Raw genomic sequence first — 23,268 nt, 5'->3', positions numbered from 1 at the left:
TGGCATTATTAATGACCATTTTTTTAGAGTAACTTTCACATATAGCAAATATAAAAATCAAATATGTATGTTATAGTTATAGTTTGCATAATTGCGCTTTATAGCAAATTTCATGTTTGCTATGGAGCTTTTAATTTGTATAATTCGCTACAAACATTTAATTTTATACAAATTGTTCAGTTTTGTATAAATTCATTTATACATTGTAATTTGTATAATAAGATCTGTATTTGTATAATTATAAGTGTATAGGACAAAAATATATGTATTTGCATTTGTATATACACTTTTCTCTCGTTTTATATAAACAAAAACGCATTTTATACCGAAATATATAAAATGGCTAATTGTATATCGAATTAGATGGCAAAAAAAGAGAATATTTGCTGCGAATTACAATTAAAATAAACTATAGCTATAACATTTAATTTGAATTAATATTTTGTTATTTCATACCATTTTCCCTTTTTTTTTTTATCAATAAATGTGGTGGAAAAAACATCTACAAGTCATTTTCTTCCTCATTTTTTTGATGGGCGTTTTACCTAAGGGGCCATTTTGTCCCTCTATTATCTCTTTATAAAATTGATGGATTGATGTTTGTATCCAAATTATTATTTTTCCTCCTGTAATTTGTCCAATTTTTTTAAATTTTAAATAAATATTGTTTGGTTATACATTCGATTTTTCTTTTTCAAAAAAAATTAAATAGTCCAGAACAAACCTAGGTAATGATCATACGAAGGTAAAGAATAGAAAAATATAAAATAACATAAAATATGCAAGTGTGATAGAATATAACTTGAGAAATATCTTTCAAAACGTGAACATGTCGAACTTAGGAATCTCATATTATAATTGTCAAACTGATCTTTTAATACTTAGGTGAACAATTATTGAAAAAAAAAAGTTTCTTATGTATATAAATGCTTTTAATTGTCCAAACTTATACAAAAACATGCTCCTTTCTTCTCTTTCGAGAAATAAGATTCTGACTCATAATTTTATAAAATACTAAACTAATAATTAATACGATGTATAATGTAAGTTACACTACGTACTACCATATTATAATTATTAAATATCTACTACCATGAATAGCAACAAAGTTTTGTGTATTTCCTGATTTATTTTTTTAGTGGCTACATGTATTCTAGGAGCAAACTTCTAACATTATTTGAAATAACTTATTTCTATCAATAATTAATTAATTAACATGAATGGTACAAATTTATTGATAGTGAACTTACATACACATCAATAATACATCCTTAGATATTAGCAAAATGCATAGATGACTCTTTAAGTTAATCAATAGACATTTTAATTCCATCAATAAATAAATAGACATCTTTACTTGATATTTCAATACTCTTTTTCTAAAACATAATTTAAAAATTATATGTCCATTTAATTTGCCACATCATAATATAATTTCAAATCTCACAATAACATAATATAATCATCCAATGACATATATGTCACGACCCAAATTAGGAACGATATGAGCGCTTTATTTACAATCCAAATCTGGATGACATAGAAGAACGGTCTCATCTGTTGGGAGCGGGATATGAGTAGGCTAATTTATTTTACGTTTCAAAACAACAAACAATTGGCTTGCTTTCTTGTACTCAACTTTCATCCATGATGAAATTTCAACACATTTGTTCATAGTCCTTGCAAACATTTCATCAACAATTTCAATTCCAAAGTGTTTAGTGAATATTCCTTCTAAAGTAGTCCTTAAGTGAATTATTAAACTCTTTGCATCAGCCTCAACCAAAATTGGTTGGGATTCTATTATTTCCATTTTCTCTATGCTAAAATTGCCACTTTTATTTATTACTTTAGTCATGTCTTTAGGAGAGGCTACATATAATGGCACATTGAATGAGTCCACTAAACCTTCTTCGAAAATTCCCTACATTAATGCAAATGAAAGAATGTTCAATTCCAATTTATGTAACAATACTAACTTTAGAGGGGAAAAAAAGTTATTCCATCTGTCTCAATTTATGTAATATTATTCAATTGTCCACATGATTTAAGAAGTTTTTTTTAAAAAAAAAAAAAACTTGTGGTCTATAATAAATTAACCTTAAAAATTTGTGTGGCTCTATAAACGTCTTATTAAGAATAAATTTTTAAGTTAGAATTATTCCTAAATATAGAAGTGTGACCCTTTTTTTTTATAGAATAGATTTAAAAAGAAAATGTATCAAATAAATTGAAATTTTTTCTTTTAATAAGCTAATACTCTCTCTATCCCATTTTAAGTGTTGTCTAAGGTTTGAACACACTCATTAAGAAAACAATGAACTACCCTTATTTATTTCTTGATTAGTAAATGATAGTATAATGAAAAACGTGAGTATTGTTTATCACTTTTGACATCTTTAATTAATAAAACAAAATAAAATTTTGCCTTCATTCTCTAAAGACATTTTCTTGAGGGCTAAAAGGACACTTAAAACGGGACAGAAGAAATAATAAGTCTTGAACGATGCTAGAAATTTGGCCTTCCAATCATTTCTATTTTCTTAGGAATGCACACATAGATAAGTTACTTTAATATATGTATACAAAATATTTTTATATATAAGTACTTTACTGTTATAACAAATAAAAAAGTAGATAGTCCATTTACTTACCTTATTGATCATATCAATAAGACTAGATTCAAAGAACTTGAGGACATTATCTAACAATAAGACTATGAATTCCTGGTAAAATCATCACAATCATTCCATTTTCCACAATCTCTTTAGCTCTTGCATTCAAGAACATTTCCATGTCCTTCTCAAATTGCGCGATATAGACACTTGTTACATCCTCTGAGGCACCTATATAATGAATTTTCCCCTTATTCCACGAGCGTGATTTCTCATCCATCAACTCCTTTGGCGTCTTAGATAGCCATTGGAGTGAATAAGATGAGTACGCGAAATGGATTGAGTTTGAGGGGAACAAATGTCCATAGAAAGAGCCGGGAACTCCTGTCGCCTTTCAAGAGGTAAGGCTTTAAATAGAGTATTGAAGTCATTTGTGACATGATCATTGAAGAATACTTGAAATTCAGGACTAATTTGGTTGTGTTTATGTTGAGTTTGGTGTTTATGTGTTATTGTTTCGATAATATGTTGCATTGTTAAGAAAGTGTTTGGTCCAATCGAACATCCAAAGTCAACAATATGAAATGATGCAATATTTGAATTATTAGATGATAGGCTTTTGATATCCATTTTTTCAGTAATTGCATCTTTAATCATTCCCATCATAACATCTGAGCCTTCTTTCTGCAAAGTAGAAATGATAAGTAAAATGCTTCAATTTTCATAATTACAAAAAATAAAATAAAAATTGGAAGTCTCTTAATGATACATATAATCAAATGATTTTCCTAAATCCATGTTAATAATATGTTTAAGTTTTTGGCTTGTTTGTTTGTTTGTCCTATTTAAGTGTGTGACCATTTTATTGTCCGGGCATAAATGTCCTGGGATAAAAATTAGTATTGTGTATCCCCTTTTTTTGTTACTAATCATGGACAACAATTGGTAGATTCAAAACTCTCGCATAGAAGCAATTATTTGATTGCATAATAATTTTGTCAGTTCCTCCGATGTTCGCAAATGAGGTAATTTAGACAGATATACTAGGAACTACACATTTACAATGAAAATTTTGACTCATAATAGTAATTTGATAGCAACCAATGGAACAATGTACTATTCTCTTATTTTGTAATGTTACTTAAGCTTCTTCGCTAATAATATTATCCGGTTAAGAAAAAAAAAAGTACTAGAATAAGTTATTCGTGTCAGAGTTGGAATAATAACACCGGAATTAGTTATTCAGAAATAAAATCATTCAAATGATAAAAACACACTTGAGGTCCCTCAAACCTTTTTTCCACTAAATAAGGTAGATGGTATTTTTGTAAACATTAACTTCATAGAAATTATGTAATGTATGTTGTTTTTAATATAACAAATTAACTAAACAATCAATAAGAAATAATACTATAATAACTAATCTTAACATAACTAATTCCAACATATACTTATCTTCAAAACAAACAACCCTAGTTTAGAGAAAACACACTTTCATTTATTTGATATACATCTCAACAAATGAAGCATGAATTCACAACGTTCAACTGAACTTAACATTTTTAATATATAGTATAAATATTTATGTTATAAATCACTAAAATTCACCAAATATTAAAATTTCAATAAATATTGAATTCTAAGTACCTGTAATTGGGAGTTTTTGCTATAGCTGTAAACACCATTACCACCATTCATAGGTAAAGATTTTGGCATTTTTAAAAATCTATTCTTCCACTTTCTCTCTTAATTTTTTTAGAATGTTAACAGATTTGAAGTTCTAATAAATTAAACTTATATATATAGTTGTAAATAAGTAGAAAAAAGACAAATAAACTTTCTAATAATTTATTTCATTAGAATATATATATCACATTAAAAGACAAATTTGCTAGCTAAGACAAGTTGGACATATGTGAATGGTATATTTAGGGATGAAAGAAAGGCATAATGTTAGGCTTAAAAATTGATAAAAATAAGAAGCTACTTGTGTATAAGTTTTTTTAATATCGAAAGATCTTTTGAGGAAAATCGTGTAAACTTGATTTGAAAACGAATAGCATTAGTATTAAGATTATTTTGAGTCCAACTAAACGTCTTAAATGACGGGTCATAATATCATCATTATGAAATAGATAAAATTTAAAAATAATTATTTTTCAAGTAGTCATTAATCATGAAGTAGGGGTATACATGACCGGGTTGGTTCGGGTTTTTCAAATATCAAATTAAACTATTTGTGTAAAAATATTAAATTTATAAACCAAATCAAACTAATAAAATTCGAATTTTTTTGAGTTTTTCAACCTTGGGTTGGTGGTTTTTCAAATACCAAACCAAATCATTGTGTCGAATTTTTAAATTTATAAATCAAACCAAACTAATAAACCTAGGATTTTTTCGGTAAAGTTTGCATACAAACATATAATTAACTTGTGCTCCAAATATTTTTTTAATCCAGCCAAAATATAATTATCTAAGGTGTTTCTTAAGAAAATAACACAAAATATGAGATGAGTATTGATGACACTAAAATATTCAATAAAAAATAATAATGAAATCATCATATAAAATAAATATTGCAAAGTCATAATGAAAATGATCATAATTTAAAAGTACTAAATCATGCTAAAATAAGAGTAAGTATTAGTTACATTACTAAATATTTAAGGAAAATTAAAATTAGATTATATATTTTAATTGTCTAAACCAATGTAAAACTAAAGAACAAATATTCAATATTATTGTCATTCTTAGAGTTGAATTGATTTTCTTTTTGCATTAGTAATAATTTGATTTTGATTTAAGTTTTATTATAATTATCAACATCTATGAACTATAATCTTTATTGGACCATTCCGAATTCTAAGTTTTAAACTTGAAATAATATATTAAAAGATAAAAAACTATGAAATAGTATAAGAAATATTTTAAAATTATATCAAAGTAAATATTTTTATGTATAAAATAAAATTTTAAAATTACATATATAATGTCGGGTTGGTTTGGTCTCGGGTTGATTTTTTTTAGTTAAAACCAAACCAACTCAAATATAGTCGGGTTTTTTTTTTTCCAATACCAAACCAAGTAACCAAACCACTAGTCAATTTTTTTTTTGATTTGACTCAATTTGCGATTTGGTTCGATTTTGTACACCCCTATCATGAAGTCTCGTACGTCGGGAATCAATGCTATACTAAATTAAACTATGTGTTATTTCATTAGGATAACATTCACTTAGTGTTTTTCTAGCTCGATTATGAAATATCATATAGATTTTTGAGAAAATAATTGTGTGTTCAAAAGCGCATGATTTGTGGGCTAATACACATGAAAAACGGTGAAAGTCGGGTAATTTCTAAAAGTTGGCTCATAAATGCGAAAATATGCATGAAAAAAATGGAGAGACTATATGTAATGCTTCCACAACTCATTACAGAGGTCCTCATATAGTTTTTTCAAAAAAAAATTCCGGGTGCCCCAAAGGCGCCAGATCCATGGGCTAAAACACACGAAAAACGGTGAAAGTCGGATAATTTCTAAAAATTGGCTCGTAAATGCGAAAATATGCATGAAAAAATGGCGAGACTATACGTAATGCTTCTCCAACTCATTACAGAGGTCCTCATATAGTTTTTTCAGAAAAAAAATTCAGTGGACCCAAAGGCGCCAGATCCATGTGCTTATACACACGAAAAACGACGAACGTTGGATAATTCTAAAAAGTTGACTTGTAAATGTGAAAGTATGCGTGAAAAAAACGGCGGGACTATGCATAATGCTTCCCCAACTCACTATGGAGGTCCTCATATAGAAATTTTTTTGGGTGCCCATAGGCGCCAGATCCATAGGCTATAATACACACGAAAAATGGTGAAAGTTGGGTAATTTCTAAAAGTTGGCTCGTAAATGCAAAAATATGCGTAAAAAATGGCGGGATTATACGCATTGCTTCCCTTATTCATTATGGAGGTCCTCATATAGTTTTTTCAAAAAAAAAAAATTTGGTGCCCAAAGGCGCCAAATCCATGGACTAATACACACGAAAATCAATAAATTTGATTTTTCCCGTTTTGGGGCTCATTTGAACCTGAAAATGTGTTTGTTTGCCCCTCGGGACCAACTCGCGCCATTAATAAGGTCGTAACGGACGCCCATGATCTATGAAATTTAAAATTCCGTAAAATTAGTTATTTTCAGAAAACAGTATTCATAAAATCTCTTTTTTTTTAAAATCATTATACTAAATTCCTAACTGCCAGATCATATAAAAAACCAAAAAAAAAACACCTGCAGAAATTAATTATTTTAGTATTATTTCTTATTGACCGTCTATTTATTGTACTAATAATTATAATATGTATTGTATAATTTTTTAAAAATTATAATTTCTTAAATAATTCTCCAAATTTTAATTATTTCACATTGTAACAAAAAAGTAACATGTATTAGATAAGATTTGATAAGTTTTGAACCGACATTCCTTTTTATATCATTACGTAAGTATTCACGCAATTATTGTTTCTTTGACATGACTATACTATCTATATAATTTTTATATATATCCTATAGACATTAGAAGAAGAAGCCGATTATTACAAAAAAAAATTGAGGGAAAAAAAAGAAGACAAATAGTCAAAATGTCAACATTTTTCCCCATGAATAATGGTGATCATGTTTACAGCTACGCGAGAAACTCCCAAATACAGGTATATCTCTTACACCATTTTTGAATCTCATCTCAATCAGTTATAAACATATAGGAACTTATTAGAGGTTTGCTCAACGGATTATTAGCTTAATGGTAGAGCGTGTCTTCTGATAATTGCGTTATTGTACATGTTTGGGTTGTTAGGCTCCTTAGGAGGACAAATATAGGGTGATTCAATGAGATCTAATATAGATTTATTCAACTTATATATAATAGTGGGATCCAAGTGGTCTCAAAGGACTACCATGACTCCTCTCTTCTCGAGAGTTCATACATCTCTTATCAATATATGTATATATGTCAGATTAAGTCAAGTTGAAATATTCAATGTTGACCTTAGTTAATTACAAGTCGTAATTATTGTCTCGTGCACTATTTTAAAAAATAAATAATGAAAATTGATCTAGAAAAAAGAATCTAGGAGGTTGGTTTTTTTTTTCATACCTCAAATAGGAGATCGCGATTGATATTGAAAATTGACCTCTAGAGGTTAGAGAATTAATTATGCAAATATAATAATTGGTCGAATGTATACGTTCATATATGTTATGACTTATGAAGATATAAATGTATTTTGTAGAGAGAAGTGTTAGATGGTGCAAAGGAGATGATGAAAGAAGCAATTATTAAAAATCTTGACATCAAATACATATTATCTTCTTCAAACAAATTTCATATTACAGATTTGGGATGTTCAATTGGACCAAACACTTTCACTTCAATGCAACATGTTGTACAAGTTGTAAAGGACAAGTACCATGATAAAAATCTTGAATTTCAAGTATTTTTCAATGATCATGTCACTAATGATTTCAACACCCTTTTTCGTTCACTACCTGTTGATCGATCCTACTATGCATCCGGAGTTCCAGGATCTTTTCATGGTAGATTATTTCCATCACGATCGATACATTTTGCTCATTGTTCTTGTGCTATACATTGGTTATCTAAGATTCCAAAAGAGTTGTTAGATACAAATTCCCCAGCATGGAATAAGGGATTGTGTCGTCTGATGGATTTGGTGAATGAGGTAAGTAATTGTGTCGTCACATCCTTTATTTCATTTGAACTTAAGTTATATACATCGTCAATATACTTTTTTTTGAACTATGAGGTCACCTAAAGTCAAAGGCGAATCTAGCATTATAGTTATGGGTTCAAAAAAATTTAGTAGCTTTGGCTCAATTATTATATTTGTATTAAGAAATTCATTTAATATGTATAAATAATTTATTCTGAATCTAGCTACTTGTTATTATGTTTTAGAATTTAGAACTCATAAATTTAAAATCATGATCCTTCTCTACCTATAGGAAACTATAGGTAAGTTTTCTTAAAATATATATATATGAAATTTGTACTTTAATTTAAAGATAATACTGGAACAACAACAAAAGAGACATTTAAAGACAATAAATTTTTCTTTTAGCGAAACATTTAGCGGCAATTGAGTTAATGACATTCTATCTAGAGCCATTAAAGCTTTTAGCAATATTTGTATAGAGTATTTGTTATAAGTACCCATATTTATTATTGCCGCTAAATAAAATATTGCGACATATATATATATATATATATATATATATATATATATATATTATTGCTGCAAAATGCTTTATTCGTTATAGTTTAATTAATTACCTTTAACTCTTTCATTTCACATGATATTTTTTCCCTTTTTAGTTTATTTAAAAGGAAAAAAAGATTTAAAAAAATTGATACATTATTACTTGTAGACTCCTTAATTAACTTAATTAAACTTCTCATTTTACACCCTCATGCTCTCATAATCATATAAAAATCACGAAACATGTAATGGAATAAGTTCAAAGTATACTTTTGACATGTATACATAAAGGCAAATGTCGTATATATATATATATATATATATATATATATATATATATATATATATATATATTATAGAAAGTTCAAATTCTGAATTCATTTTAAAATATTATATTTAGTTAATATTATCATATAAAATGAAATGAAATAAGTACAATTTTTGTCTCAATTTATGTAATGCACTATTTTGTCGTACATTTATAATAATTGATCTTTTTTCTTTCTTTTTGACTTAAATATAGGGAATGTTAGATGAATCTCTAGTTGACTCATTCAATGTGCCAATTTATCTTCCTTCTCCTGATGACATAACTAAAGTGGTGGAGAAAAATGGATGTTTTAGCATTGAGAATATAGAGTTAACATATCCTCAATCAAAGCTTGTGGATGAAGCTGATGCAAAGACTTTTATCATTAACCTAAGAGCTATCTTAGAGGGACTTTTCATCAATCATTTTGGGATTAAAATAGCAGAAGAAGCTTTTACAAGGACTATTTTAAAAAATAAAGAGATTTCAGCATGGATGAAAACGAATTACAAGGCATGCCAACTATTTATCGCTTTAAAACGTAAATAAGAAGTTTATCTATCTATATATATATATCTATATATATATATATATATATTATATAATTAAGGTCTATGGAGATCGATAAGATATGCACATCCCATAGGCCAAGTTTCTTATATATCTTTTATTATCTTATGTTTTTGGATTGTTTTCACTTTATTTAATTTATTATATGCTCTATTACTCTAATAAAGAAAATTGAAAAGTCTCTTCATTGATGATCTTAACTAGCCTCCCTCTCTAACTCTTCTTGGATGATGATTATTTTCTTCGTCTTAAATTGTCTATCATGATTTTTAAAATAGTTATTTTAAATTATTTGTCGTTTTAAAAGTTCATATATTATCTACTGGATGTCTATATGTTTCTAAAGAGGTACTCCCTTGTTTCAATTTGTTTCTCTGTTGTCGGAAAAAATGAAAATGGCCCATCTTGAGCTGAATTCTGATGTAACTAGGACTCCTCATGTAAATAATCTACCTTGTAATTATCTTCAGTATTTATTTTTTAGAGTTTGTATTCATCAGGAGACATTCTTTTTGTATAAATACACATCTTCTCTGTACAGTCGAGGATCAAGAAATACAAAGGAAAATTTCTACTTCTAGTTTTGTCTTTAATTATTTTCATGGTATCGGAGCTTCTATAGAAGCATAATTTTTTTTCTCTTTTCCTTCTTTGCCATTCTTCCCCTTCGATCCAATCCTGAATCATGACTAACACTACTATCGATGCTACTACAACACCAATTGTTGCAGAAGGAAGTTCAACCACTGTTGCTTCCTTACAAATAGATCCTTATCACCCATATTTTTTGGCCTCCTCTGATAATCCAGGGATGGTTTTGCTAAATGTCATTTTTGATGGAACATGTTATGGTAATTGGCGCAGGGGCGTTTTCATATCACTTTCAACCAAGAACAAACTTGGATTCATAAATGGAACTTCCAAATGTCCGGCTGAAGATTCACCGCTACTTGTTCAGTGGAAAAGATGCAATGACATGGTCATTGCTTGGCTGCTAAACTCCCTCAGCAGGGAAATCTCTGAGAGTGTACTCTACTCTCAAACAGCCAGGGAACTTTGGATTGAGCTTGAAAAGCGATATGGACAGGCAGATGGAGCAAGGCTTTTCCAATTGCAAAGAGAACTAAACACCATCAATCAAGGTACTAATGATGTAGCAAGCTACTTTACCAAACTTAAAAGAATTTGGGACCAATTGAAACTTCTTAACACTTTTATGATATGTAAATGTGTTTGTGATTGTGGAGCTAAGGCCCATAACATGAAAACGAATGAAGATAAGCAGTTAATACAATTTTTAATAGGTCTTAATGATGCATTTACTAGTGTGAGAGGAAACATATTGATGATGAAGCCACTTCCAAGCACTGCACAAGCTTATTCTATAATCTTACATGAAGAATCTCAAAGGGAAGTTCATTCTAACAATTCTCTTACTACTGACTCATATGCTTTTATGACTTCTGGACAAAAATGGACTCCAACTAAGAATTCTGGAGAATACATGGGAACTAGACCAGCAGGTAATGTTGAAGGTAAGAAATCTGAATTGTTTGGTAAGTACTGCAAAAAATTTGGACATATGAAAGAAGATTGCTACAAACTTGTTGGCTATCCTGCTCACTTCAAATTCAACAAACCAAGAAAGGGAAACTTTGAGAATTATCAAGCTAATGCAATTGTTGATCAAGACTACAACAAGGACGGATTAATGGCAGACCTCGTCAATAGCCATGGATTCTCTAGGGAACAATGCGAGAAGTTGATTCAAATGTTCAAGTCTGTACAAACAGGTTCTACAGCAACAAATTCAGAGGCCTCTGCCAGTGTAAATCTAGCTGGTATGCATTATGGCTATCATGTTTTTACCTCATTTTTCTCTACAATTACTCATCATACCTAGATCATAGATTCTGGAGCATCTCAACATATGACTTTTGACAAATCTTTATTACATAATATTTTAATCCTTTCCTATCCAATTTTAGTCACTCTACCTAATTCCTTCAAGGTAAAAGTCAATTGTGTAGGAAGTTTGCATCTTACTCCTGAACTTGAGCTTCATAATGTGTTTTATGTCCCCACTTTCAAACATAATCTACTATCAGTTTCTCAATTGTGTGCTCAATTTGATTGTGATCTAACCTTTTCTAAATCTGCTTGTACCATACAGGCCCTTTTTTTTTAAGAGGAACTTGGTTCTTGGTGATGTCGCAGCAGGACTCTATGTGATGAAGAATAACTCACTCTATATGAAGCTTCTTCCTGAGAAGTCTTTAGTTCCAGTTTCCTTGCATTCAAGTCTAGAGTCTATGTCTAAGTCTATTTCTTCTAAATTAAAAGGTCCAAGGGGTGATTCTGTTTGTTTTTTTGAGTAATGAGTGTACTGAACTATCTAGTACTCATATCAATAAAAATGTTCGTGTTCTTTCTGCATCTTCTACAACTCTTTTATGGCACAATAGGTTAGGGCATTTGCCCCTTCATGCAATGAAACACATAAAAGAATTGAACTTGAATCAAAGTGATAAAATGGAGTTACCTTGTTCTATTTGTCCTATGGCAAGACAAACCAAACCACCTTTTCCCAAAAGTTTTATTAGCTCAAACCAATGCTTTGATCTAATCCACATAGACACTTGGGGACCTTATAAAACTCCTACTTACAAGGAAGAACGATATTTTTTTACCATAGTAGATGATTTTTCTAGATGTACATGGACTTTTCTTCTGTCGACCAAATCTAGTGCATTTCCTACTTTGCAAAACTTCTTATCTCTTGTTGAAAGACAATTTTCCACTAAGGTTAATGCTATAATATTAGATAATGCTTTTGAATAAGGGACAGGTCATGATCCAAAATAATTTTTTCAATCCAAGGGCATTTTACATCAAACTAGTTGTGTCGAAACACCACAATAGAATGGTGTGGCTGAGCGGAAACATAAACACCTCTTGGAGACATGTAGAGCTCTATTGTTTCATTCAAATGCTCCCAAAAGATTTTGGGGAGATTGCTTACTTACTACCACTTACTTAATCAACAGATTCCCATCTTCCGTTCTGAAACAAAAATCTCCCTATCAAGTTTTATTTGGGACCGTCCCTACCTATCAATCTCTAAAATCTTTTGGATGTCTTTGTTTTATTTCTACCCTTTCTAGAAACAGGGATAAACTTGGCCCAAGAGCTTTACCAGGAATATTTTTAGGGTACCCCTTCGGAAAGAAAGGCTACAAAGTTTTGCTACTACAAAACAATCAAATCTCTATTTCTAGAAATATTAAGTTCGTTGAAGATGTTTTTCCTTTTTCTTTTTCTAGTCCACTTACTAAACTATTCCCACAATGGTTTTCCACCTCAGACATCGATGATGCGTTAATTTTTAAGAAGCAATCTCATGTTTCCAATGACAGTGATTCTTTACTGTCCACTCCACATTCTCCTCCTGCACTAGATTCTCTTCCTATTGAATCTCCAGTAATTCCACCAGTTATATCTTCAGAACAAAGTAACCTGCTGCGTACATCACAAAGGGTTCCTCAGAAACCAAGGTACTTATCAGATTACATTTGTGCAAATTCCTACTCTATGATTTCTCCTAATCCTTCTTCTTTTTCTTTACATTGTTCCTCTTTCACTGCTTTGACTCCCTCTAATCAGAATTTGGTTACCTCTATTTGTCAAATATCTGAGCCTTCTTCCTATTCTCAAGCTGTAATGCATCCTGGTTGGAAAATTGCTATGGATAATGAGTTTGTTGCTTTAGATTCTAACAACACTTAGGACATAGTTGAATTACCACAGGAAAAGAAGGCATTGCCTTGCAAGTAGGTGTACAAAGTAAAGTTGAAATCAGATGGTACCTTGGAGAGATTAAAAGCACGATTAGTAATTCGTGGAGATACACAAAGAGAATGAATCGATTATACTGAGACTTTTTCCCCTGTAGTGAAAATCACTACAATCAGATGCATTTTGTCAGTTGCTATAAAGAAGGACTGAAAAATCTACCAGCTTGATGTGAATAATGCATTTCTCCATGCGACCTTGAAAAAGAGGTCTATATGAAATTTCCTCCAGGTTTGACACCCTCTTCTTCCAATCATGTGTGTCGACTTTGTAAATCATTGTATGGGTTAAAACAGGCTTCTCGCCAATGGTATGCTAGATTATCTTCTGCCCTGAGCACTCGAGGGTTTCATTGTTCCCTCAATGACTACTCTCTTTTCTTCAAGATCACCGGGAACCTTGTCACTATTTTGGCTGTATATGTTGATGACATATTACTTACTGGAAACAATACAGAGGAAATATGTGAGATTAAATGTTTCTTGAATTCTGAATTCAAGATAAAAGATTTGGGAGAAGCTCATTACTTCTTAGGAATGGAATTGGTGCGAGAAAATGGGGGAATGATCATTACCCAAAGGAAATTTGCATTAGAGCTTCTCACTGAGTTTGATTGCCTTGAATGTCGGGATGTGTCTACTCCTCTGGATCCAAATTTAAAGCTTTCTTCCACCTCCGGTGAACCCCTCACAGATCCTACCTTCTATAGACGACTTTTGGGGAAACTGAACTTTTTAACCAATACCAGGCCAGACCTTGCCTATACTGTCCAATACCTTAGTCAGTATATGCAAAATCCTTGTTCTGGTCACCTGCAAGCTGCTTATCATGCCTTAAGGTACCTACGTAAAGATCCAGGCTTAGGTATTTTCTTATCTCCAACTCATTCTTTCCAGAGTCAAGCCTTTTGCGACTCTGATTGGGCGGCATGTTCTGATTCACGACGCTCTGTAAGCGGTTTCTTCTTAAGTCTTGGGGGTTGTCCAATATCTTGGAAATCAAAAAAATAGCCAGTCGTTGCCCTTTCTTCCGTTGAAGCAGAGTACCGCTCTATGCGTCGTCTTGTGGCCGAGATCACTTGGGTTGTTTGACTTCTTCAAGATTTGACTGTCACTCCATGTTTTCCAGTGCCTATCAATTGTGACAGTCAAGCAGCAATTCACATTGCCAAAAATTCTGTTTTTCATGAACGAACAAAGCATATTGAACTTGATTGTCATTTCGTTCGTGAGAAACTTCTTGATGGCTTGATTTCGTTATCATTTGTTCCATCTTCTTCTCAGTTAGCTGACTTATTCACCAAGGCTCTAGCAGGGCCTGTTCATCGTTTTCTATTGAACAAGTTGAGTGTTCGATCTCCGGGCATCAACTTGAGGGGGGGGGGGGGTGTTGTCGGAAAAAATGAAAATAGCCCATCTTGAGCTGAATTATGATGTAACTAGGACTCCTCATGTAAATAATCTACCTTGTAATTATCTTCAGTAGTTATCTTTTAGAGTTTGTATTCATCAGGAGACATTCTTTTTGTATAAATACACATCTTCTTTGTACAGTCGAGGATCAAGAAATACAAAGGAAAATTTCTACTTCTAGTTTTCTCTTTAATTATTTTCATTCTCTTAGTTATTATTTGAACAATCAAATAAATTATTTTTTTATTATAAATTTAGATCAAATATTAATTAATTTGATCCTTATATTCTGAATCAAGCCAAACAAATTAATACATAAAAAATAATAGAAAAGAACAATTTTACAAACACTCCAAATTCTTCATTACATAAGGTGAAACAATTCTAATTTTGCTCTTTTGCAACCAAAAGGCATCTTTTCACTCAATAAGTAGATATAATGTTATTAATAAAGAAGATACATAAGAAACTTGGCCTATGAGATATGCATGTCATGTCGATCTCCATAGACCTTGTTTATTATATAATAATTTCCGAACAAAGAATTATTTACGCTTTAAAGCGACAAATAATTGACATGCTTTTTCGCAATTTATTTTCATCCATGTTGAAATCTCTTCACTTTTGAGTATAGTCCTTGTAAATATTTCTTCTGTTATTTTATTCCCAAAATGATTGATGAAAAGATTTTGTAAAACAGTTGTTAGGTTTATGATTAAAGTCTTTGCATCAGCCTCATCCACGAGTTTTGATTTAGGATATGTTAATTCTATTTTCTCAATGCTAAAAAAATCATTCTTCTCCACCACTTTAGTCATGTCTTCAACAGAGGGAAAATACACTGGCACGTTGAATGAGTCAACTAGAGATTCATCTAGCATTCCCTATATGTCAAAAAAAAGATAAGTTATAAATGTACGATAAAAGAAAAGTGCTTCACATAAATTAAAACTAAGAAAGTACTGGTTTTGTTTCATCTCATCATAAGGTGATATTTTCGGGATATAATATTTAAAAAAGAAATTATTTATATATATTAATTGAATTTCATTATCTTACCTCATTTACCAAATCCATAAGAGTAGAGCCAAAAAATTTGAGGTAACGATAACCCGAAAATGGTGAAAGAAGCACCATCATTCCTCCATGAACAATTTCCTCAGCTCTTGCATTGAAGAACATTTCCATGTCCTTTTCAAATTGAGCAACATAAGCATTCACTACTTCAATATTTGATGCACCTACATAGTGAATCAATCCCTTATTCCATGCTGGAGATTTTTCATCTAATAATTCTTTTGGACACCTAGATAACCAATGTATAGCACAAGAAGAATGTGCAAAATGTATTGATCGTGATGGAAATAATCTACCATGAAAAGATCCTGGAACTCCAGATGCATAATAGGATCGATCAACAGGTAGTGATCGAAAAAGGGTGTTGAAATCATTGTTTAAATGATCATTGAAAAATACTTGGAATTCAAGAATGTTATCATGGTACTTTTCCTTTACAACTTGTACAATATGTTGCATTGAGTTGAATGTGTTTGGTCCAATCGAACATCCCAAGTCTGTAATATAAAATTTGTTTGAAGAAGATAACATGTTTTTGATGTCAAGATTTTCAATAATTGCTTCTTTCATCATCTCCTTTGCACCATCTAACACTTCTCTCTACAAATACGTACATATGATCTTCATAAGTCATAAAATATATGTAGATATACATTCACCAAGAATTTTGATGTTTTTATCACATGCATAATTAGTTCTCCAACCTTTGAAAGTCGATATTTTCAATCGAATCAAGACTTTATTAGGATCTCCGATTTGAAATTAAAATGTTTTGAATAGTTTAACTCGACTTAATTAAACATACGCTGATAAAGGATGTATGAACTCTCGAGAAGAGACTTAATTAAATTTCACGATATCACCCTATATGTCCTCCTGAGAAGCACTAACAACCCATACATGGACAACAACGCAATTATCAGGGACCACTAAGCTAATAATCCGTCATAAATTTCAAAAAATAATTTTTTCTATTTAAGTAATTGAGATTCAAAAATAGAGCAAGAAAAATACCTGTATTTGGGAGTTTTTGGAGTAGCTATAAACAGCATCACCACTATTCATAGGGAAAGATGTTGCCATTTTGACTAATTGTCTCTTTACCCTCAATTCTTGGTCACAATAGCCTTGATCTTCTCTTATATAAATTAAATGTGGATGGGGGTAGGAAGGAGACATATAGAATTTTTTTTAAAAAAACTCTAAGACAGAGTTGACTTAATTATTTTTGGTTGATAGAGGGATTCCCAAAAATGATATATTTTTTTAAAAAATTGCATTTTTAATTTAGTTTATAGTAGGATTATTATTTAATGGTCAAGTAGTAGCATTTTTTAATTCTATGTATTGTCGCGTTATTCCTATTTTAGTTCTTGTAATTAGGGGGTTCGTGGTTCGGTTTGGATCGGTTATTGGTTAAAACTAAAACCAATCAATCTAGTTGGTTTTTTAAATTTCTAAAACCAAACTAAACCAAACGAAAAAACTAATCGTCGGTTTGATTATTGACGGTTTAGTTCGATTTGGCTCAGTTTTTCTGATTTTTTCAGTTTGAAAGTAATAAATTTTTGAGGACATACGTATTAGTACATGAACAATCCACTGAAAAGCTATTGTTGGTTCAGTTAAGCAATTAAACAATACTAAATTTATCATTACACGAACAAACTGATTCAATTAAGAGAATGTGTAACTCTCTTATGAAATGTATGGTAGGTAAAGAATAAAGTAATGAATTTTGATGAACTTGGACTTATGATTGTAATAGATGGACTAAAATTTACTATTGGGCTTGAGAAATAAAGTTAAAGACTTAAGTTACTTAAAATTTAATAAAATATTTATATTTTATTTATGAATAATATATAAATAATTATAAAATTTATATATTTAATTTATCAGTTTGATTTGGTTATTTTTGCAGTTTTTTTTTAGTAAAACCAAACCAAATAGTATCGGTTTTTCAAAATGTAAAATCAAACCTCATCAAATCAAACCAAATATCAATTTTTTTTAATCGGTTTGGTTCGAATTACAGTTCGATTTGATTGTTAACCATAACCATGAACATCCCTACTTGTAATATGTGAGTAAGGATATTATTTTTCCTTTAGAAAATCAAAATAAGATTTATCGTCCACCCTCATCCCCCACCCCTTATTTTTATCCTTATTCTAATAAATCCGGAGAGAAATTAACATGATGAAATAAAAAATAGTAAGTATTAAATTGTTATAAGATTTTAAAAAAGAGAGGATAATTTTAGTGAAGTAGTCATTATAATTTATGTTTTTTAAGAGACATAAAAAAAATGACAATTAAAATAGATCGAAGGGATTACAATGTTAATTAGCCTCATTTCTTTATTAGTTTGTTAGCATGGAGCAACCTTGAGTAAGACGGGAAATTCAATAAATTATTATTTTAAATTAATTTAAGGTGGTGATATATATTCATAAATTTTAAATTTTAGATTCGCCTCTGCCTTCGGAAACTCCTGCAACATGCAGCTAACCTGACCTATTGGGAAAACACTACTCTCCTGACCTCACTCTTTCGGCTCTTCTCCTAACTCTTTAGCTCATCGATGCTTTAATGAAAAAACATGCAATAACGAATGGTCCAGTAAAATTAGTTCTCTCTACAAATACATATGATCTTCATGAGTCATAAAATATATGTAGATATACATTCACCAAGAAGAATTTTGATGTTTTTATCACATGCATAATTAGTTCTCCAACCTTTGAAAATCGATATTTTCTATCTAATCAAGACTTTATTAGGATCTCCAATTTGAAATTAAAATGACTCGACTTAATTTAACATATGCTGATAAAGGATGTATGAACTCTTAAGAAGAGACTTAATTAAATTTCACGATATCACCCTCCTGAGAAGCCCTAACAACCCATACATGGACAACAACGCAATTATCAGGAACCACTAAGCTAATAGTCCGTTGTAAATTTCAAAAAACAATTTGTTTATAAGTGATTGAGATTCAAAAATAGTGCAAGAAAAATACCTGTATTTGGGAGTTTTTGGAGTAGCTATAAACAGCATCACCGCTATTCATAGGGAAAGATGATTGCATTTTGACTGATTGTCTCTTTCCCCTCAATTCTTGGTCATAATAGCCTTGATCTTCTCTCATATAAATAAATTAAATGTGGATGGGGTAGGAAGGAGACTGTGGGGTCCATCCCATGAATTTTTTTTTTTGGGTCAAACAATTGCGGCTGCAATTGTTGTAAAGAAAATACAGCTGAATTTGTTTGTCAACAATAGCTGCAAACTTTTTCTTTTGTCAACAAAGTTTGCAACAATACAAATTTTTTGGTTGCATGATTTTTGAATAGTGCAATGCAATTGCATCTATAAAAGGAGCTCTTCAGCTCCTCATTTGATACACCAATTCACAGAGAAGTAAAATATACAAAGAGCTGTGAGGTTTCCATAGACTATACAAGAAAAATAGTCTGTGAAGAAAAATAGAGTGTGAGCGATATTTTAGTTTAGTAAGGTGGAAATCAAAAGAGTGTTATTCCTTTTGAGTGTGTAGTAGTCACTTTGAGTATTGTATTCGTGACTACACGGTGTAAAATTCCTTACTATAGTGATATCAGTTGCTCCTCTTGGCCCGTGGTTTTTCCCTTATTTAGAAGGGTTTTCACGTAAAATTCTTGGTGTCATTATTTTCCCATTTTATTTCCATTACTTTTACCATATATATTTTGTGCTTGTCCGCGTTTTTCCCAAGAGAGACGTATAGAATTAAAAAAACTTTAAGATAGAGTTGACGATTATTTAATTTAGGTTATGGTAGAATTATTATTTAATGGTCAAGTAGTAGCATTTTTTAATTCATGTACTATCGCGTTATTCCTATTTTAATTCTTGTAATATGTGAGTAAGGATATTATTTTTCCTTTAGAAAATCAAAATAAGATTTATCGTCCACCCTCTTCCCCCATCCCTTATTTTTATCCTTATTCTAATAATTATCAATAATTAGAATATATGTCAATTTGTGGTGACCATCTTAAATTGTCACGTAAGTCAGACAAGTGGATGGAAAATTACCCATATATGCCTCATTTCTTTTATTGGTTTGTTAGCATGGAGCAACCTTGAGTAGAATATACATAATCACCGAAATTCAATAAATTATTATTTTTTAATTAATTTAAGGTGATGATAGGTATTCATAAATTTTCAATTTTAAATTCGCTTTTGCCTACAACTTTTTTTCATTGAGACTTTGTTTACATTCAGTAGCAGCTTGTTGGTGTCCTTTTAGATCAGGAACTCATGCAACAAGCAGCTAACCTATTGGAAAAACACTACTCTCATATCACCACTTTGGCAACCTCACTCTTACGGCTCTTCTCCTAACTCTCTAGCTCATCGATGCTTTAATGAGAAAACATACAATAACGAATGGTTCAATAAAATTAGTTGTCTAAATTTAAATTTATTTGTATCAATTAATAGTTGATAGACACAAAATAGGTCATTGGTGCCTAAGAGACAAGATAAAGATGGAACGCGTTACGAGTTGATTTTACATTTCAAAACTATCAACAATTGTCTTGAAGTCTTGTAATATTCATCTTCCAACCATGCAGAAATCTCTTCTATTTTTCCCAAAGTCCTCTCAAACATTTCATTTGCAATTTTACTTCCAAAATGTTTGGTGAATGTTCCTTCTAAACCAGCTCTAAGGTGACTTATGCAACTCTTTGCATCTATGTTAGACTGAGGATTTGTTAGCTCCATTCTCTTTATGCTAAAATATCCATTTTTCTCCACCACTTTAGTCATGTCTTCAATAGAGGGAAAATATATTGGCAAATTGAATGAGTCAACTAGAGATTCTTCTATAATTCCCTGTATGGAAAAAAAGGGAACGTGTCACATAAAATGAGACTGAAGCATTGACAGAGTTAAATGTGGTGAAGAGGATTCAATTGAATCCCCTTATTGAATTTGCAATTTTTTGAATTCCCTTATTAAGATTCTTGACTCCGTAATTGTTCAGAAGATCCAAGAAATAGGATATGAGATATGAAGCCTAGATCCAAGATATTAATCATAGACTCCCTTCGTTTTATTTAAGGAGTTTACGAAAGTAAGAGAGACTTTTAAATCTCGTGATCTTAAAAGTGTAATGTACCAAAATTTCATCTTATGATCTTAAATATGTCGGAAAATACATAAATATGTCATTTAACTTGGCTTCAACTATCATTTATGCCTTTAAATTTGGGTGTGCACAAGTAGACACACACCTCTTACGTGACATAATACATGTAGGAATTCACATAGGACACAAAATTGTCATGTACGATGACACGTAAGATGAATGTGTCTATTTGTTCAATTTTATCCAAGTTTAAGTGTCTATTTGTGCACACTCAAAATTAGAGGGCATAGATATCAGCTGAAGTAAAATTAAATGATATATTTATGTATTATGCCTAAATATGCCTTGTTATTAGATGTTATGACTACAAGTTAGACAGAAAATCATGACACATAAATTGAAACAAAGAGAGTATAAGGTTATGAGTGACTCACCTCATTGACCATATCAATAAGACTAGACTCAAGAAATGTGAACATCTTATATCCAATTTTGGAGTATGGTATCTCACTTGGAATAGCTGGCAAAATAAGAACAATTAAACCTCCAGGAACAATTTCCTTTGCCCTTGCACTCAAGAATACTCCCATATCTTTGTGAAATTGAGCAACATATGCATTCCATACTTCAATAGAAGCACCATCATAATGAATTCTTCCTTTATTCTTCATATCTATCAACTCCTTTGGAGCCTGGGATAACCAATTTACCGCGCAACAAGAATACGCGATATGAAGAGAAGACAAGGGGAATAATCGTCCATAGAAAGAACCAGGAATTGCAGATGCAAAATATGGTTTTTAATCGGAAAATAGTGATTTGAATAGGATATTGAAATCGTTTGTGACATGATCGTTGAAGAAAACATGAAATTCGATTTCAGGATTCGTAGAATCGAGTGATAATTTAGAATGGTACTTATCTTTTATGGCATCTACAATATTTTGCATTGCAAAAAATGTGTTTGGTCCAATTGAACATCCCATGTCTACAATAAGAAATGTTTTGGTTTGTACATCAAGATTTTCAATAATTGCCTCTCTCATCATCAATTTTGCATTATCTGCAATTTTTCTCTACAAAAAAAAAAATATTGTTTGAAAAGTCAACCATTGAAATCGAAGCTAAGGTCATAATCATAATCATACTGTAATGGCGAACTAAGAAATTTCGTTAAAGGTATTCAAATATGCTCAACAATTATCTAATATAGCTCAAAATATAACTACTTCACGTATCTCAATTTATGTGGCACACTTTTCTGTTTAGTTTAAAAATCATTCTTGATACTAGTCTATTATGTTCAAAGTCGAAGCGTGAGACTATTAAGAAAGCGAATTCAATAAAGCAATACTATAAATATTACCTGGGATGAGGAATTTTTGGTGTAGCTATATACACCTTCACCACTCTTCATGGGGAAAAACTCTGCCATTATGGAATTTTAAGATTTCTTAGTTTTTGCTTACACTTTAATTTGCCAAAAACTCTGCATATATAGACTATACCATAATTCAAAATTTCAAATGTCCAATCAATATTTAAATATCACAATAATATAATTCAACTGTCCAATAATCAATATTCAAATGATACAATGCCACAGTACATTGCCCAATAAAATGACATTATAATACAACTTGCCAAATCAATTTTAAATGTTACGATGAGTCAATAACACAATGTACCACTATCTAATGATATATATATATGTCACGATCCAAATTAGGACATTATAAATATGGTACTCAACGACCACTCCAACAAAAATAATTTTTAATCATAATAAATATGTATATTAATAAAAAGTGTTAAAATTTTTATTGAGATTAGTTAATTATCATTGAATCCAAAATCTCTAACACCATGACATCTATGTACTGAACCCTTAACCCTAATGTATCAACTACTTGTAATTTGTACTTTAATTTCGAGTTGTAACTAGACAACAAAGGTAAATATTGATATTGCTCAAATACAACTTTAGAGTAAAAAAGTTATATAT

At 30.7% G+C, this 23,268-nt stretch overlaps 2 protein-coding genes and 2 pseudogenes across 3 annotated transcripts; 1 reads left to right on the top strand and 3 right to left on the bottom strand.

Moving 5' to 3' along the window:
- Positions 1-1,579: 1,579 nt before the first annotated feature.
- LOC125868079 (loganic acid O-methyltransferase-like) lies at positions 1,580-4,382 on the bottom strand (annotated as a pseudogene).
- A 2,829-nt stretch (positions 4,383-7,211) lies between these two features.
- On the top strand, positions 7,212-9,782 carry LOC125867948 (loganic acid O-methyltransferase-like). Its single transcript, XM_049548537.1, has 3 exons — positions 7,212-7,324; positions 7,907-8,356; positions 9,417-9,782. The coding sequence occupies exons 1-3, from the start codon at positions 7,256-7,258 to the stop codon at positions 9,750-9,752; spliced, it is 855 nt and encodes a 284-aa protein (XP_049404494.1). The 5' UTR covers positions 7,212-7,255; the 3' UTR covers positions 9,753-9,782.
- A 5,559-nt stretch (positions 9,783-15,341) lies between these two features.
- LOC125867943 (loganic acid O-methyltransferase-like) lies at positions 15,342-19,226 on the bottom strand. 2 transcript variants are annotated; one of them, XM_049548533.1, is made up of 3 exons: positions 19,143-19,226; positions 16,097-16,714; positions 15,342-15,921 (listed from the first exon to the last, which is right to left on the bottom strand). In XM_049548533.1, exons 1-3 carry the CDS (start codon positions 19,209-19,211, stop codon positions 15,583-15,585), a joined length of 1,026 nt encoding a protein of 341 aa, XP_049404490.1. In that variant the 5' UTR covers positions 19,212-19,226; the 3' UTR covers positions 15,342-15,582. The 2 variants fall into 2 exon arrangements, with proteins under 2 accessions (XP_049404490.1, XP_049404489.1); XM_049548532.1 differs by lacking the exon at positions 19,143-19,226 and adding an exon at positions 17,129-17,214.
- Positions 19,227-20,644: 1,418 nt separating this feature from the next.
- On the bottom strand, positions 20,645-22,702 carry LOC125868034 (loganic acid O-methyltransferase-like; annotated as a pseudogene).
- Positions 22,703-23,268: the final 566 nt, after the last annotated feature.

Source organism: Solanum stenotomum, chromosome 6, assembly GCF_019186545.1.
Source record: "Solanum stenotomum isolate F172 chromosome 6, ASM1918654v1, whole genome shotgun sequence".
NCBI classification, from domain to species: Eukaryota; Viridiplantae; Streptophyta; class Magnoliopsida; order Solanales; family Solanaceae; genus Solanum; species Solanum stenotomum.
Note: the sequence above shows the minus strand (reverse complement) of the source record. Positions and strands in the feature narration are given on the sequence as shown.

Excerpts from the sequence above, each read along its gene's own strand:
- LOC125867948 (XM_049548537.1), top strand. The coding sequence starts at position 7,256 with ATGTCAACATTTTTCCCCATGAATAATGGTGATCATGTTTACAGCTAC. Across the intron at positions 7,325-7,906 it reads CGAGAAACTCCCAAATACAG|AGAGAAGTGTTAGATGGTGC; the intron begins GTATATCTCTTA and ends TGTATTTTGTAG. Across the intron at positions 8,357-9,416 it reads TGATGGATTTGGTGAATGAG|GGAATGTTAGATGAATCTCT; the intron begins GTAAGTAATTGT and ends ACTTAAATATAG.
- LOC125867943 (XM_049548533.1), bottom strand. The coding sequence starts at position 19,211 with ATGCAATCATCTTTCCCTATGAATAGCGGTGATGCTGTTTATAGCTAC. Across the intron at positions 16,715-19,142 it reads CCAAAAACTCCCAAATACAG|AGAGAAGTGTTAGATGGTGC; the intron begins GTATTTTTCTTG and ends ACGTATTTGTAG. Across the intron at positions 15,922-16,096 it reads TTATGGATTTGGTAAATGAG|GGAATGCTAGATGAATCTCT; the intron begins GTAAGATAATGA and ends TTTGACATATAG.